Source organism: Juglans regia, chromosome 6, assembly GCF_001411555.2.
Source record: "Juglans regia cultivar Chandler chromosome 6, Walnut 2.0, whole genome shotgun sequence".
NCBI classification, from domain to species: domain Eukaryota; kingdom Viridiplantae; phylum Streptophyta; class Magnoliopsida; order Fagales; family Juglandaceae; genus Juglans; species Juglans regia.
Window position 1 is genome coordinate 34,380,536 of NC_049906.1, and position 18,165 is coordinate 34,398,700.

The window sequence follows — 18,165 nt, forward strand, 5'->3', positions numbered from 1 at the left end:
GTTTGTCGCTCTAAAAGTTTATGTGAGTTCATTTCTACTAACAAAGCCATTTCTTGTAGTGCGGAACTCCGGCCACGTGGCCCCGCGCTCCGACAAAGCAATCCAACAAAGACGAGCGCCTTTGTCAACAAAGCTGAGTCCCTAGACTCGCCATGAAGTTGGGTCTCTACACTTGCTGCGAGGTAAGGCTAAATCTCTAGATTCGCCGACCTCCCGTTCAACAAAGCCGAGTCCCTAGACTCGCCACAAAGTCGGGTCTCTAGACTCGTTGTAGGGTAAGGCTAAAGTCTTTAGACTCGCCGACCTCCCATTCAACAAATCCTAGTCACTAGACTCGTCCACGAAGTTGAGTCCTTAGACTCACTGCGGGGTAAGGCCAAGTCTCTAGACTTGTCAATCCCCTGTTCAACAAAGTTGAATCTCTAGACTCGTCCACGAAGTCGAGTCCCTAGACTCGCTGCGGGGTAAGGCCAAGTCTCTAGACTCGCTAACCCCCCGTTCAACAAAGCCGAGTCCCTAGACTCGCTCATGAAGTCGGGTCCCTAGACACGTTGCGGGGTAAGGCCAAGTCTCTAGACTCTCCAACCCTTTGTTCAACAAAGCCGAGTCCCTAGACTCGCCACGAAGTCGGGTCCCTAGACTCGCTGCGAGATAAGGTCAAGTCTCTAAACTCACCGACCCCCCGCTCAACAAAACCAAGTCCATAGACTTGCACGAGCCCCGTGCACACGCTCTAAGCAGCCGAGCCTGCCCCCCACTCGCCTCGGCGAGACAAGATGTCTGCCCGCACTTTACGTAATCATGCTCATCTCTCAATCCTAAGTTCGGAAATGTTTATTGCTTGTGCCAGAGGAACAAATGAACTGGGACTGACCTCAGGAATTTATTTCCCTACGTACTCAGGCGAACTAATTCGATTGCATTTTTTACCTTTGGAAATTCTCAAAGTCTTCTTTTTTGAGTAAATTGCCCTTAAGAATTGCAGAGTATTGTGAGGAGGGTAAAAATATCAGGGCCCAAGGATCAGGCCCAGCCCACCAAGTTAGTAGCTAGGTTGGAGTTAGGGAGCCAGAAAGTAAGATGGGGGTGTCAGGGAGCTAAGGAGAGTAGGGAGGTTCAAGGGGCCAACAGGGGTGCCAGGGAGTAAGGTGGGCTATTAGGAGAAAAGGATAGTAGGAGGCATGAGTCTGTCAAGGGAAATGGGGAAAAGGGGAGTCTGTCGGGCACGCAATGTAGGTCCTGTCCCACCATTGTAGAGGGCAAGTGGGAAAAGCAATCAGATAAATAGGGGGTCCGGACCACTTCCGGGAGATCTTCTTCTTGAATTTTTCTTCTTCGACTTCTCCTTCAACCTCAGATAAGGGAGCTCTAGCAAAGGGTTTTTCTCCAATAAATGTATCCGAAGTCACCATTGTACAGTGAAGAATGAGAAACTATGAGAGACTGCAAACAAATATATTGTAATAGAAACTCCCCTCTCCAAACTCCCGTAGAAGTAGACCTAGTGCCGAACTACGTAAATCTTAGTGTTCATCACTCTTTACTTTCTCTACATTTATTTTCCATTCACCGCCATGGACATATGCATCGCCACTGTATAGCTACATCGGAACGCTACTGGGGATTCCAAACAGCACTGATAGAGGCCCAAGTTGTTCCAGTGGGTTGTGAATGACTCTTCCTCCCCTTCCAGCCTGTTGTGCGATTTTTAGAACATCAACAAAGTGTTTAAATGGAATACAATTCACAAGTTAATTTGTTCAATTCCTTGTTTATTCTGACAGAGAAAACAAGAACTTGGCCATGGTTAATCCCTCCAATCATTGTCCCTGTATCGCAGGCATCGTGCCTTATTGGTGAGACATAATCAGCATAGCTTGGAGCCCACCTAACAGTTTTTTTTAGCTTTTTGGCAAATATTTTACATATCTGGATACAAGGAGACCATTCCACCACATTATTTTTGCACAAATAAAGCAATACCACCCACCAAAAACTAAATGCCATAGACAAAAAATCATATAAATAAAGGGAAGGGCTATGTGAAAGCAATGTTTACAAAAGGAGCTAGATCAGTTTGTCATACAATTTAGAATTTGAATCCCTATTTCAATTAAGAGTAAAATAATATGTTCGGGGAAAAAAAAAATTCAGAGTAACACAAAAAATGTGAAGAAAGGAAAGAAAAATAATTCTTCCAAGTCTCGTGCATGTATTCATTCTCCTGTCGTTCCTTCTCCGGTCCCTCAAGCAAATGTATGGGACTTCTCTATGTATCGAACAGCAATAGGTAACTCTATGAGGGGATAAATGTGGATGATGAACTGTATCGAACTAGGCTGCGGGGGATCAAATCTGTCCAGCAGCTAATCTCCTGATACATACTTTTTCTCTACATAGTATTTCTTCTCACTTGCAGCCTTCTTTGCATTGCGTTTCTGCATTGAAGATAAGATGACAAAACCATAGAAAAACATTTATTTTAATAAGTGAAACTTGAAAACACAAAACAACACGGGAAAGTCAGCCAAAAACTTGTGTGCACCTTGCATTGAACAAAAAGGGCCCATGCAAAATGCACATTATGAAGACTAACAGACTAGTTACAAAATAAAAAATGAGAAACAATGGAGTTACGAAAAAGGTCTCATTTATGTCCCATGTTAGATGAAAGATTAGTCAAATCAGTTCATTAACATGTTCCCTGACTGCATGCATAACTTACTGATTTGTATTTTCAGATGGGAAACAAAAATCTAAGAAAATTTCCGTGCATACACGCAACAAAGAAAGAGAATAAGCATATACCGTGTACGCATCATGATTGGCAACTATCCTTTGGGCTACTGAAGTCGTGGTTATATCTTTGGGGCTTTCAAGCAACCGGAAAATTCCCATGCTCTTGGGAACCTTATAAGGATCACTTTCAGCCTGAAAAGTACAGGATAATCATCAACCTCACTAAACATATCAAATGGGCAATAATAATTGAACATATTTGACTTTACAAAAAAAAAAAAGGCATCCACCAACTTACAGTCAACAAGGAGTTCTCAGCAACTGTCCCATGCACAACCAAAGAGATGTTGAAAGTTATAATCTGCTCATCCCAAGAAAACGCATCTTAGATGATAATGACGATAAAGTACTGATAAAAAAAAAAAAGATGATAATGACGATAAAGAGTGATGTGTCAGAAAGATAACACAGTTCAAAAAGTGCAATGAGCCCATAACTCCTGAGAGGAAAATAAACAGTATTCAATGCTGCAAATCATTTAATAATAGAAATCAGCAGCATATGAATTTTGATTCTCCAATATGGCCAAGTACTAAATTTACTCCTAGTCCATACAAGAAGGAAATCTGTCTTGCCAATGATGCACGTATAATAGAAATCCGGATGGTTTCTCTATGGCTTTCTTTCAAGAAAGTTGGGACATAGTGAAAGAGGACATGATGAGGGTCTTCCATGAATTTCATTCTTGCCAAAAGTTTGAAAAGTCCCTTAATGCTACTTTTATTGCTCTCATTCTGAAGGTTGCAGGTGCTATTGAATTGAAAGATTTCTGCCCCATCAGTTTGGTAGGCGGGATTTATAAAATTATTTCAAAGGTGTTAGCGAATCGAATGAGCTTGGTGATGGATAAAATTATTTCCAAGTCCCAAAATACCTTTGTACGTGGACGGCAAATTTTGGACTCAGTTTTGGTAGCAAATGAGTGTCTGAATAGCCGGTTGAGGGCAGGTATTCCACGAGTCATTTGCAAGTTGGATATGGAAAAGGTCTATGATCATGTGTGCTGGGATTTTTTGTTATATATGTTGAGAAGGTGTGGTTTTGGAGATAAGAGGTGCGGTTGGGTGAAACATTGTGTATCATCCGCTCGGTTTTCAGTTTTAGTAAACAGGCAACCCTGTGGTTTCTTCTCGAGTTCGAGGGGGTTGAGACATGGAGACCCGTTATCTCCTTTTCTCTTTGTTGTAGTGATGGAGGCTTTGAGTTGTATGGTGGAGGCGGCGGTACGGGGAGGTTTTATTGCTGGTTTTTCAGTGGGTAACTTTACCTCTGGTGCTTTTTCCATTTCTCATTTATTGTATGCAGATGACACTTTAATCCTCTGTGATGCTGAGAGTGGACAGTTGCAAGCTTTAAGGGCTGTTCTTTTGTGTTTTGAAGCTGTCTTGGGTCTCAAGGTGAATTTGGGAAAGTCAGAGTTGGTCCCGATGGGGGTGGTGGACAATATCAATCATCTAGCAAGTTTGTTGGGGTGCAAAGTGGCCTCTCTTCCGATGAAATACCTAGGCCTTCCTTTAGGGGCCTCTTTCAAGGCTAAATACATATGGGACGGAGTTGTAGAGAAGGTAGGAAAAAAATTGGCAGGTTGGAAACGGCTCTACTTATCGAAAGGGGGGAGACTTACCCTCATCAAAAGCACTCTATCCAATCTCCCTACTTATTTTCTATCTTTGTTCCCTTTACCGGTAGGAGTGGCCAATAGGATGGAGAAATTGTTTAGGGCTTTCTTGTGGTGTGGTATGGGGGAAGAACATAAATTTCATTTAGTGAGTTGGCAGGTGTGTTGTCCAAAGGAGTCGGGAGGTTTGGGGGTGCGTAGTCTATCTTTTTTTAACAAAACTCTCTTGGGGAAGTGGTTGTGGAAATTTCAAATGGAAGAGGATTCTTTGTGGAGATTGGTTATTGTTCGGAAGTATGGTTGTGATTGGGGGGGTTGGCATTCCACGGACGGTAGGGGTTCCTTTGGTGTAAGCCTTTGGAAATCTATCAGAAAGGGGTGGGAGGAGTTCGTAAAACACACTAGTTTTGAGGTGGAGTGGGGACTAGAAATAGTTTTTGGTTTGATGTATGGTGTGGTGAGCGTGCTCTATTTACTGTTTTTCCAACTAGTTTCAGATTGGCTGAAAATCAGCAGGCCGCTGTCTCTGATGTATTGTGCCGTGACAATGGGAGTGTTCTGTGGAATTTGGTCTTATCCAGAAATGCGCAAGACTGGGAAGTGGATGAAATAGCAGGTTTTTACAGCCTTTTATACTCCAAGAAGTTAGGAGGAAATGGGAGTGATAGAATGCTGTGGAAACATTCAAGGCACAAAAATTTTTCTTTTAAGTCCTTCTATAAAGAGTTGGCAGCTCATCAGCCCATTCGGTTCCCTTGGAAAGGTATTTGGAGAGCTCCCGTAACCCCAAAAGTCTCTTTTCTTACTTGGATTGTTGCTTTGGGAAAGATTTTGACGGCTGACAATTTGAGGAAACGTGCTATGATTGTGATGGAATAGTGTTACATGTGTAAGAGTAATGGCGAATCAATTGAGCACCTTTTCTTGCATTGTGAGGTGGCAAGGGAGTTATGGGCGGGTATTTTCAGTCTAGCCGGGCTGTCCTGGGTCATGCCTAAGAGCATGACGGAACTTTTAGCATGTTGGAAGAGCCAGCATCATTGACCTCACAACTCGAAGCGACATGAAAGATGGTTCCTTTGTGTTTATTGTGGTGTATATGGACGGAACGGAATGAGAGATGCTTCAACAACAAGGAGAGAAATGCGGGGGAATTATGGAATTTTTTTGTGTTTTCTTTAGTTCAATGGTTGGCTGCTATTGTACTAAAGGGAGGGAATGTTCACGAGTTCTTATTTTATTTTCAGCTTTCTAGAATGTGATAGGAGTCCCTTTTGTATACTTCCTGTGTACATGGGCGTTGACTAGTTTCTTTCAATCAATAAATTTCTTACTTATCAAAAAAAAAAAAAAAAGGAGCCATGCCCAGCATTTTATCTCATCTTGGACACTGAACTTAACATTCAATGACTAGATACAATAAAATGCATATACACTGTTTTCTGTGAAGCATGGATACAGATACCGTAGATAAGCACATATTTCTGTGATTATAGACATTATGGACCAGTTTAGATGTTGTGAAGTTCTACAGTTGTGTGAGGGCTTGTTTAATAGTATGCGTGTCACCAGTAACCTCAATTCAGCATTCAAGGGATGCACTCAGAGAAGTTCATTATAATATGCAAAGGAAAGATGAACTGATAACCACTTAAAAAATCAATCAGACAGGAATCACACACCATATCATTTGTAACTTCCCAAGGTGCACCAATGATAACTTCATCAACGTAACGGGAAGCCAGCACACTAAGACTACGTTCATGTAAATGCATAATTGGATACTGATTCCCCCTGTGTTCACTGCATGAAACAACTTAACATAGTTATTAATACTTTTCCAGTAAAATAAGGTGGTGTGGATAGTAATCTAATTTACAGCTTCCAAACTTCAAAAGCATTGGAAAATGGGGAAGTAATTGTGAACTTAAGTCCAATCATGCATTAAGAACAAATAGATCTACCTCACAGTCTGATCTGTGTGAATACCGACAAGCAGAAAATCTCCAAGTTGCCTAGCACTCTTGAGGATCTGACAAATGATAAGAAGCTTGTCATAAAAAATTAATTATATTTTCAAAAAGAACAGGGAGAAAATGTCACAATATTCAATCATCCAACATTTAAATGCACTGCAACAATCTCAAACTAATTTATAGCCATATCAAGTTTGATGGTGCCAAAGGCAGGCAGAAACTCGATGACATTATATAGCATGCTTAAAGCCTAAAGGTGCAAACCAGAGCTATGCCAAAACAGGGCTCAACTATGTGACATGCTAGGGTCTGAAGACAATTCCCAATAATGAGGTAGAAAGGCCATCATAGGATAATTAATACCAAAGTGAGAGTTATCCACAACTCTTGAGCATGGCCAAAGAAATACCAAATTGTCACCTCTTAATAATAATATCTCTGCTCAGATTTTATAGACTAATTGCAAAGACACCACAACCAAGTAAAAAATGGCAGAAATAGAAGACTGAAACAAAGAGATACCAGAAGAGTATATGAGCATTTTACCTCAACGTGGCCAGCATGAAAGAGATCAAATGCCCCATCAATGTACACAACACGAGCATTTGGTGCAGGTCCCTGAGAAAAGAAAAACATGTTTATATGATTGAAGAAAAGATCCACCTCTCAGCCCTCAGTTCACACACACACACAAACACATCAATGTGTAATTGATGCCTCTAATGCCCCCCACATAAAAATAGTCACTGGTCACTGATTTTAATATAAAGAACTCATTCCCATCTCGTCTTCAATGAACTCTTTATTCTATAATTAACTCAGATAGCTCTGTAGAAGTGTCAGAAGGTATTTATGTTAGAACACATAGCAAGTGGATGATATCTCAATGTATTAGACTATTAATCCCAAGAACATCTTAGTCTAAAAAATTAGACATATGGTTGACTGTCGTCCAAGTCAGAAAGAGGCTACAAAAGATGGATAATTAAATTGTTGCATTCCAAAAGCATTCCTGCTTATGTTCTCTCTCCTTTTTATTTTTGGTTGAGCAAGAGGCAGTCATACTAGACAGTCTTTGCAGGACAATCAACGAGAGCCAAACCCCACTAACAAATACCTTGCCATTTGAGAATTGTACAATCCTTCGGGATGTCGGCAGAAATTGTGATACGTGGGCAACCTTAGATTCACTTCCCTTTTGAGGCTCTCCATGTAAAGAAGTACCGTTACAATCCAGATTAACTTTTGTATCCCTCACTGAAGAGAGTATTCTACCTACATTCAGATAATATATGCAGACTTAGAACAAAATAATATAACTAGTTTAATATGAAAAATCTAGAAAAGTGAAGTAATGATTATACAGGCACAAAACTAGTGAACCTGGTGCTTAAGTAAACTTTTTAAATCAGTTAGTAGTGCGGATAGAGAAAAAAAAAAGTCTCTTTTAACGAAACTTCCTCCAGACATGTCCTCATACTCGCATAAGTTCAAACTCATTTGACCAACCGCTTACAATAGTCATGTTGAACTAAAAAGTAAAAAATGCTTCACTTTTTTGTCCAATAAAATTAACTTCTTGAAATAATTCAGAGATCAATCGAGAGAATCATAGTACCTACAATGTCTGTGCTGGAGACCCCTTCAGTGCGTTTGATCTGCTTGTAGCGGCCAGCTTTCTTTGCCAAGGCATAAGCATCAGTTCCATCCGGAAGCAGGCAAGGATCATCACCATGAATAATGTAGTCAATCTTGTGCTCATTAAAGAGACTATTCATGAATTGCTCTGTAATTTCATATGGAGCATTTGATATGACTTCATCCACCCATTTCAACCCGCTAACAAGGGCCAGCCTGGAAAACAGTCCAAATAGTTTCAAAATAAGCCCTTAGTTAACTTACAACCAGTAGGCCTATTGAGTCTAAATAGTCCCTCAACTCATTAAATCTCCAGAAACTGTCTTATAGGATACCAAAGAAAATGGAAAACATTCGTAAAAATCCAAGAATGGTGAGCCCAATGCTTACTTATTATAAGCCAGATTAAAAAGGCATGATAGAGTTAGACATCATTAACACCTATACTCACAGAAAATCCTTTTGAGTGCCCAGAACAGTCGGAAGTCGTTCCCAGAAGACACATATATCTCACAGATCAAGGAGGCTTGTAGGGGTGTAATAGAGACAATAAAGTTCTAGACAGAACAAAACACAGAGACACACTCCTATATCACAGATAACCATGGGGTTGAGATTTCTGTAGGGGAGTTCTAACTGTATTCCGAAAATCATTGACTCATCAAATTATCAATAGAGCCATAAAAAAATGCTTGCCAAAATGATCATCGCTTACGTAGCTGTCGGTCAATAAATTTAATGCTAAACTACAATGGAAGAAAAAAATAAACGCATACGCATGTATACCTTTCTACCATGGATAAAACAGGCGGGCCTTTATTGGCGATTATCTCCTCATCGCTCACAACACCCACCACCAATTCATCACCCAAAGCCTTGGCTTGCCGCAACGCATTCGCGTGGCCATAATGCATGAGATCAAAGCACCCGTCCATGTAAACCCGAATGCGTTTCTTTCCACATTTCTTCTTGGGGAAAATCCCGAAATCAGACCAGAAAAAGGGCAACGAAGGCACGCCAACCCCGGCAAAATAGCTGGTGGACAAGCCGAGCAAGGCCGCCGTGAGCATCAGACCGCCAAAGAGATGTGGGTAGTAGTATACCCCTTCCCATATCCAACTGTTGCTTTCATAGTCCATCTCCTACCAGCCTTTCTTCTATTCCTCTGATTCAAAATCACACTGAGCACTGTTTTGCTCGGCTAAAGGAGACCCAAAACCTGCAAACAAATATCCACAAAGCGAATTACATCCAACACAAAAACAGACTTCGAAATACATGTAAAACAGGGTAGGAAAATATAGATCCAAGGAGAATAAGGGTTTCGAATTCTAATGCAGAAGATAATTAATGCCTGACGAGCAAGACGAAAACTTGAATCCTAAATCTACCCTGGAAAATTCACATGAATTTCAATAAAAGGAGTCAATTTGGAAGCTTGAAGAGAATCTAGACGCCAAAAAATGTAAAGTCTAAGCAATAGGGAACTACCAGAAATTCATAATCACGATTCAGGAAACAACGAGATTTAAGCAGGGCAGGGAAATGGGAACAGTGAAATCGAAAATGAACGGAAAGTAGAGGGTCATGCAGATGACAAGACCTTTAAGGGGGCACCGAAAATATCGAAAAATGGGAAATTGGGATTCGTGTGAGATCGAATCTCTACCTTACTTTCTCGCCTGTGGCTGCGTCTCCTCGGCTTTTCCTTCTCAAGTTTCTCTCTCTCTCTCTCTCTTCCCTCTCTCTCTCTCTCGCGTGTGGATGCAAAGAAAGAAAGAGAGAGACGGAGAGACTTGTCAGAGACACCGCTGTCTTAAAATATTCTCCATTTTTACTTATAAAAACTTCAAGAAAAAATTATTTAATTGTTTGTGGCCAAGTGTTGCTGACGTGTTCGCTACCCCGTAACCTCGTTTCCCCGTTTTCCGTTCCTTTTTTTTTTTTGTTTTACTACATAATTGAAAATTAATTATCAATTACAAAATTATTATCAATAAATTATAATTCGAATTTTGAGAAGCATTTCACATTATATAGGTTAATACAATTTTGACGGATAGAAAATGTGTGTGCAAGCTACTCCTTTTGAAGAAAAATAAGATTTATTATTAAAAAAATATATTTTTTATGCGTGTCCTAAATTTATTTATTTATTTAAAAAAAATACGTGATAATTGTACATTTTAAAACCATACATATCATTTTTTGTAGATTAAAAATTCAAACTTTATTTATACAATATAGAAATGATATTTCTAATCTTAAAATATGTAATATCGTTAAACTCACTTCTAATATTTAATTCAATAATTATCTCGCATGTGTTATGTTTTTATCTCATTTTCATTTAGTTATATAAAATATGAAATTTCATATAATATTTTATTCTTTTGAAGAAAAAAAATCAAACCTTAATAGATAATACCACATTAAAATAAGAGTTTAGTGTAGTTTTGTAAAATGCTTCAATAAGATAATCGAGTATTGTCTCTCTCTTTTTTCAAAATTTTAATGGTTACTTTCAATTGACATTTTATCAAGTTAAAATTTATTCTAGAAAAAGTTATTCCTACCGAGAATATCCACCGAGAGTGGGTATCAATTATATATATATATATATATATATATATAATATTCTTTAGGATTAAAGAAATATTTTTTAACGATTTTGTAAATTTTTCTTAAAATGTTTAAATAATTTTAAAAAATGTATGAAAAATCAAAAAAAGAAAAAAGAAAATTGCATGTACGGTGAGGATTCAGTTAACCTCGATGAACGTAGCAAGACTCATTTATTTTTTAATAATACTACTATGCATTTTATTTTATCTCTTCATTTTGATCGTTCATATATTTATTTATTTTTTTTACTTACTAATTAAAGAAGTGAATATTAGTGTATTGATATTTTTTTATATTTTTTTAAAAATGTTTAAAAAAATATTAAAAAATTATAAATAAGAAAAATTAAAAAAATTAAAAAGAAAAATTTTACCTAAGGGCATGCCCAACAGTCACTGTTGGGCGACACCCTAGCAACACTCTTTAGTTTTACAGAACTCAACACTCATCATCTCAATATTTGTTGAGAAATGTTTGGTTCGTAAAGAGATTTCACAAAATAAAATTACTGAAATGCTGTATTGTGGTACATAAGATTATAAACTTCTTTTTACTATAAAATAAATCTAATATATTATATATAGCCACATCAATCTTTTGTAAACTAGCATTTCTCATATTTATTAGACTTTTAACATTTGCAAGATGATGGATGACAAAATCGTAATCATCTAATTTGATATGTGTTCACTAAAATTGTTTTTCAACTTATTAGCTGATAATAGATACAACCCAAATCTAAGGTTCTATTCTTAAACCATGTTAATTAAAGGTCACTTTCTTTTGGTTCTGATTGACTGCGAAATTGGAATTGTTTGAGATCAGTAAGACAATTTTAAGCATTTAAGATTAAATCCACACCTCATAAAATAGGGAAAGATAACAAACTCAATCATCCCTTATTCCATATATTTAATATCCCCTTTCAAAATGCATGCACAATATCTTGACATAAGGAACATATGAACGGCCAAAAATCCTTTGAAATTTATACAATTTTAGAGTGCAGTAATATTATTTATCATTTCGATTCTTATTATCCTTTTATCATCTCATGATGTGTCGTTAGATGATTGAAGACTATTTATTATATTTTATTTGTGAATCTATCATCTAATATCACATCATGAGATGATGAAAAAATATATAATGAATATATTTTTTCTAGAGTATACAAATTCTACACAATCTTTTTGAAAAAGATGAATAAATCTGAAACCCACACACTAAGATCAGGCTTCGTTGGGATCATCAACTCGTCTCAACTCATCATTACAACTTTTTCAAATTCTAACACAAAATATAATAAACAATTCAACTTTTTCAAATCTCGAAATAAAAATAATATTCAAAAATAATATTCAAAGATAATATTCTAATAATCTAGCATTATTTTTGAATTCTCACTGCACCCATAGCTAGAACTTTGAAATTCAAGTTGAATGTGCTAAGCACAGTAAAATGATGATAAAAATTTTGAAATTCTAAGCTACAAGTGCTAAGATGGGAAAGATGAAACCAATGTGATTGACTCGTTTGGTTACTTTATTATTGTTGGGAATAATTATTCCTAAAATAAGGAATATATATTCCTATTTTTTAAGAAAAACATATTGAATCATATTAATAAATATAAAATAGAAATTTATAATTTGTTAAAGTTTAAATTTTTTAAAAAATTACAACCTGATAATGATAAGAATGAAAGAGACGCTCAATTCTCTTACCAAGACAAGCTACAAGCTTCAAGTCCTGTTTGGATAATAAGATTGACTCATTTTATTCCATTTCATTGCAACGCTCAAATATCATTAATATAAATATTTTTTAATTTTAAAATTTTAAAATTTTTATTTAATCATTATAAATTTTATAAACTTTTAAATAAAATATAAAAAATAATTAAACCTTTTCAAATTTAAAAATAAAAATTGTATTAAAAAATATTTTAACTTTATAATATTTTAATTAAATTTTTTTTTTCAAAATCTCATTAAACATCTTAACACAAATCATTTAATTATTATTCATAAATTTTTCATCGCATTTTATCTTAACAACCAAACGAGGTCTCTTGCCGCCATATTGGAAAAAAAGCACAAAAGATCGCCTTCACCTTCATGAGATGGGAGCTATCGCATGAAAGAGGCTCTCAGCCTACAACTTCTAGTTTTAGGTTGTATTTAGATGTTGAAGTGAATTGAGTTGAGTTGAGTTGAGTTGAGATGATAAAATATTATTATAATATTATTTTTTAATATTATTATTATTTTAAAATTTAAAAAAGTTGAATTGTTTATTATATTTTATATTGAGATTTGAAAAAATTGTAATGATGAGTTGAGATGAGTTTGGTAACCAAACTCACCCTTAAGATTTTCTTCACAAACCATTAGCCATCTCTTGATTTCTATCTTCGCAGTATTTTTTCACTTTTTTAGACGGGAAATAATTTATATAATTTTAAAGCAGATAATCTTTGCATGCTACTTTTTAAAAATAGGATGAAATCTCACATTCAGATGAAAATTTTAATTTACTTTTATTTTTTCTTAAAAAATATACAAAATTTATACACTCTAAAATTGTATACATAATGGGTGGCTTTACAGCCACTATTGGGGCTCCCGCTAGTTCATTTTCTTTGTTCTTTTTTTTTTTAAATGTATTTTTTAATAATTTTAAATATATATATTTTTAAATTCATAATATTATTAAAAAATACTTACTTAATCATTAAACCGTAGCCTCTAGCGGGAAGAATAGTTTTTTCCATACATAATTAATCTAGAAATATTACTATACTCAAGATTTCCTGTTCCAATATTTCAGAAACTTCCAAATATGTTTAGGTCCATTGAATTATTCGTAGATCAAATTCTGTTTTTTGATTTTTCCAGAGAAAAGTCAAAGGGTCATCTTAAAAAACAGAAAAAAAGAAAAGTACTAAAATTGGTTTGACCCCTCATGCTGGTTAGACTTTAGAGCTCCATCTCAATTTACTGTTGACAACAATTTCAAAGATATTGCGTGCACGTTTATCCGAGAGCTGGTTAGAGTTTAGACTTTAGAGCTCCTCCTCCTTCATTCTTAAGCAATCTCCTTCATCCTCCATTCACATTCTAAAATGAAACCGCCTTTTAGTGGCATATGATCCTCCAGTGATTTTTGTGTTCTTGGAGAGGTGATCATGATTACAACGAGATGAGCCTCCACACGTTATTTGAAGATAATGGTTGCAAAATTGATTGTTTTGCATATAAAAAAATTTTCAATATTAATGAGTTGATTGTTTCGCTTCCGTATCTTTTAAATAGAAAAATTCTTAAAAGCCATTTCTTAAATATGAAAAAAACAAATATCGATTGGTTCATTTAAAAATTCGAACCAATTCGATGGTATTAGATCTAAACAATAGATTTGAAAATTAAGATTAGAAAAACCAATCTAGTATTTGCTAATTTTAACCCTACTAGTATTGACCAAAATTCAAAGAGATGATTGTTTTTGCCATCAACACAAATATTTGTGCAAACTTGAGGATCATGATGATAATACTCATGTAATTTTTTTTTATCATGTCATAATTTGAAATAAGAAAAATACTATTTTTTAATATATACATAAAGAAAAATGATAATTACAGTCGTGAGTGTAAATAATTATTATAAAAAAAATAAATAAATATAAGATTTATATAAAAAAATAATAATTTTTTAATAATAAATTTTATTTTTTTTCAAAACGACTGCATATAATATTTATATATTTTACGATTGAATGTAATATTACTCTTTCACAAACGAGTTGGATTTCCCATATAATGGATGGATGCAAATATTATAAACCTAGTAGATTCTGAAACAAGTTATGACGTATAGATATATCATTAACAAATAGAGCATGAAACACGAGAGAGGATTGTTACTTATATAATAATGAGTTTATTATTATAATAAAAATAATTAAATATTTTTTTATCATTTAAAATATTAAAATAAATAGTGATTTCATTGTAATTTGATATCCTGATTTCGATTTCCGATTTTACGTAGACCACTCCTTTTAATGTGATGAGTCATCGATGTTGACGAAACTAGATGCCACAATCATTTAACATCCACTTCTATTAATTTAATAATTAATAATTATCACAATTATTGTACTGTAATTTAAGTGAGAAGAGATTGTAGTCTCCATTAACGACTTTCTCATGTTCAAAACATAAACTGCATTCCCTTTAGGTTATTCATTTGGTGATATACAAACGATTTTATCTAATTTTATATTATTATTATTATTATAATTTTTAAAATTTTTATATAAAATATAATAAATAATTTATTTTTTAAAATTTTAAAATAATAATAATATTAAAAAATAATATTTTAATAATATTTTATTTAACTTTTATTTTTAATCTAAAATATCACGTTCGTCTCTTCAGATTGTCCAGACGAGCGTTAATCATGCAAGAACGTTAAGGAAAGAGGTCAAATAAAAAGCAAAGTATACAAAAAGAAGCACTTTTCTTCTTCATAAAATTGAAACAAACAAAGAACAAATCAACAAACGAAAGGAAAAAGAAGAAGAAACAGATCGGAACAATAATTCCAAACCTTGTATGGATCGAAGCAATCAAACATACATAATCACACCCATAAACAACAGAGATCTTTACAAAAAAAACCAACTATTTATGAGGGTGTTGGTGCATGGTGGAGGGAGTGGGAGAGCTGGTCCGTGAGGGAGAGGATGCGAGCGTGGTAGGCGCGCGCCTCCAGGACAGCCTCGGCCTCGAGCTCGCCGAGCTGCGAGGAGAGCCTCTCCTCCCCTTCCTCAGCCACTCTCAGCCTCTCCCACGCCTTCTGCAACTCCTTCCTCATCTTCTCCTCTCTCTCCACGCTCTTCCGGAGCTCCCTCTCCAGCTCCGCGTTCCTCTTCCTCAACGTTCCCGCTTCTTCTTCCTGATGATCTCGCTCTGCCATATTGCCGGAACTTCCCGTAGTTCTGTTTCTTACTTTGGGGCAAAGAGGTACGTTTGTTCCTATATATATAGACATGAGACGCGCGCATACGCCGACGTTGAACCACTGTACATGTCCACATTCAATGAATGGATTCGTTTTTCTGAAATTTCCTCTCCATTTGCGTGAGCACTGAGCATTTTATATCTGTTCTCTGACTTTTCATTTTTATTGACATTTTTCGGAAGTAATTAGTTTCGAATCTTTCGTGCGTGTTTGGCAAATGTTCTAGTCGCTGACATAACATACCACTGCGAACCCCATCACTGTTCAAAGGTTGAATTGCATCAGAATTCGAAAGATATCGTAGATTTTCTTTCCACCCACCGACTACTTAATCCATTCATTCAAATTTCAAACCCCAATCCCCTGTTCTCCATGATAGATGTTCCGGCCGTTCACACTTTGATATATTCAATTCGGGACTTTCACGTCCTTGCCAAGAACGAGTCAATGTCCTCAAAAGATTCTGAAAGGTACAGCATCGTTCATAAAGTCTTCAACTTGGGCCCGCAACATGTCAAGCTTCTCAAACCTCGAGCTAGGGGGCCTCCCAGCAGCTTCTCGAAACTGGTCCAAAGCTCTTCAAACATTCATCCAAATTCTACCTTTCTTTATCATGGCAATTTTCTGAAAAACTTTGTGGCCTAGGTCTAAAAACATTTCCTTTCAGATTTAAAGTCATTAGATAAGATAAGAGACAGGTATGCTGCGTGCGGTAACGGTATAGAAGTGATTGAGGGTGATACTCGCATATGCGGGAGAGAGGGCTCATCCCACACCGTAATTTTGTGAACAAGAATAATAAATTATTCGTAAAATATAGATATATATTCAATAAATATAAAAGTAGGAGCAGGGCAGCGGAGTGCGGGATCATGTTACCCATCTTTATAAGTGATTGCATTTCTCAGCCTCTAGATCATTGTGTAATCACTACTTATCTCTAAAATTTAAACTGATTGAGAGAGATAGATTTCTATTATTTATTTTATATTTTAACATTCTCTCATGTGTAAACTAAACTCTCCCTCAATAAGAAGTTCAATACGTAAAATATTTAATTAATTAGATGAAATGTAGAGTTATGGTTCTAACTCATAACTTCCGCTCTAATATTATATGTAAATACACTTATTTCAAAAATTTTAACTGATGAAAATAGGTAGATTTTTATTATTTATTTTATATCTTAATAGTATCAAAATTGTATCCCTCTCAATAGTCAAGACTACCCCTTCTCTTTTTTTTTTTTCCCAAGAAAATTAACAAAGAAAATGAGAGAATAACTTTTATGGGTATTTACTGTTGTCCGATAAATTCATTCGTATAATTATAATGTCGTGAGAAATTCCACATTTCGTACATTAACTTTAGATCGTTTTGATCCTCCCATCAGATAATTCCATAGAGGGGAAAAAAAAAAAATTGTACGAAATTTGTCTATAAGATATTATAAAAGAATAATGTTAAATATAAATTTTAAATAGACATATTTCGTACAATTGTTTTTTGTAAAAAAATGATTCCCCTCGAAGCCATTTGACTAACGGATTCCTTGCCACGAGACTTATAAAATTATGCTACGTGTGGCATCATATAAAACTAAAAAGGTAAAAAAATATAGGGTAACGATAAACACACAACACACTTCATAATATATTTCACAACATATATTTTAAAGTGAAGATATTTTTGTAAAGTAGTATTACTTTTATAAGATATTTTAAAAAAATACCATTAATTTTAAAATATGATTATGTAATATTTTATAAAAAGTGATATATGTTTATCATTTTTCAAAAATATAATCATACAACATCTATTAACTATTTCAGTACTTTTTTTGTCTTCCCATTTCAAAATTGGACCCATTGATCAAAGAATGAGCATCGAGTTCAGACCTTGACATAGACTCGTTTATTTTCGTAGATAAGATGAGTTGAAATTTAAGTTAAAAATTAAATAAAATATTATTAGAATATATTTTTTTAATATTATTTTTTATTTTAAAATTTAAAAAAAGTTGAATTATTTATTTTATTTTATATAAGAATTTGAAAAAATAATAATGATTAGTAAGAGTGTGCATCCGGACCGGGTTTTTTTTCCGGTCCGGTCCGGAATCCGAAAATCCGAGTGTATCTGGGTGGATAACCGCCCGGATTACACCTAGGCGGGTGAGAAGAATCCGGATCCGGTTATAACCGGGTCATTTAAAAAAAAAAATCGCCCCAGGCTGCACTGCAAAATTGCAAAATCCCTAACTTTCGATTCTTCGAATCCCTTCTGCCTTTCCCCTTTCCGAATCACTTCTGCCTACTCTCTTCGACGCAAGTGTCTCCTCCTTTCCGAATCCATTCTCTTCTCCTTTCCGAATCCATTATGCCTTCTCTCTTTGATGCATACGTCTCTTCTGCTAAATCCCTTCGTCTTTCGAAGTCCTTTGCAGTTTACGCATTTGGGAGAGAGACGCGAAGGC

At 35.3% G+C, this 18,165-nt stretch overlaps 2 protein-coding genes across 4 annotated transcripts; both read right to left on the reverse strand.

Annotated features, from left to right (window-relative positions):
- Nucleotides 1–1,994: 1,994 nt before the first annotated feature.
- Nucleotides 1,995–9,846, reverse strand: LOC108992110 (ethanolamine-phosphate cytidylyltransferase-like). 3 transcript variants are annotated; one of them, XM_018966569.2, is made up of 10 exons: nucleotides 9,701–9,846; nucleotides 8,818–9,250; nucleotides 8,012–8,247; nucleotides 7,511–7,668; nucleotides 6,940–7,011; nucleotides 6,382–6,449; nucleotides 6,100–6,220; nucleotides 3,038–3,100; nucleotides 2,809–2,931; nucleotides 1,995–2,438 (listed from the first exon to the last, which is right to left on the reverse strand). In XM_018966569.2, the coding sequence occupies exons 2-10, from the start codon at nucleotides 9,168–9,170 to the stop codon at nucleotides 2,367–2,369; spliced, it is 1,266 nt and encodes a 421-aa protein (XP_018822114.1). In that variant the 5' UTR covers nucleotides 9,171–9,250; nucleotides 9,701–9,846; the 3' UTR covers nucleotides 1,995–2,366. The 3 variants fall into 3 exon arrangements, with proteins under 3 accessions (XP_018822114.1, XP_018822116.1, XP_018822115.1); XM_018966571.2 differs by having other exon boundaries at nucleotides 9,706–9,797; XM_018966570.2 differs by lacking the exon at nucleotides 9,701–9,846 and adding an exon at nucleotides 9,523–9,658.
- Nucleotides 9,847–15,149: 5,303 nt separating this feature from the next.
- Nucleotides 15,150–16,055, reverse strand: LOC108992098 (protein RESPONSE TO LOW SULFUR 3-like). Its single transcript, XM_018966546.2, has one exon. The coding sequence runs from the start codon at nucleotides 15,717–15,719 to the stop codon at nucleotides 15,354–15,356; it is 366 nt and encodes a 121-aa protein (XP_018822091.1). The 5' UTR covers nucleotides 15,720–16,055; the 3' UTR covers nucleotides 15,150–15,353.
- Between the last annotated feature and the right edge of the window lie 2,110 nt (nucleotides 16,056–18,165).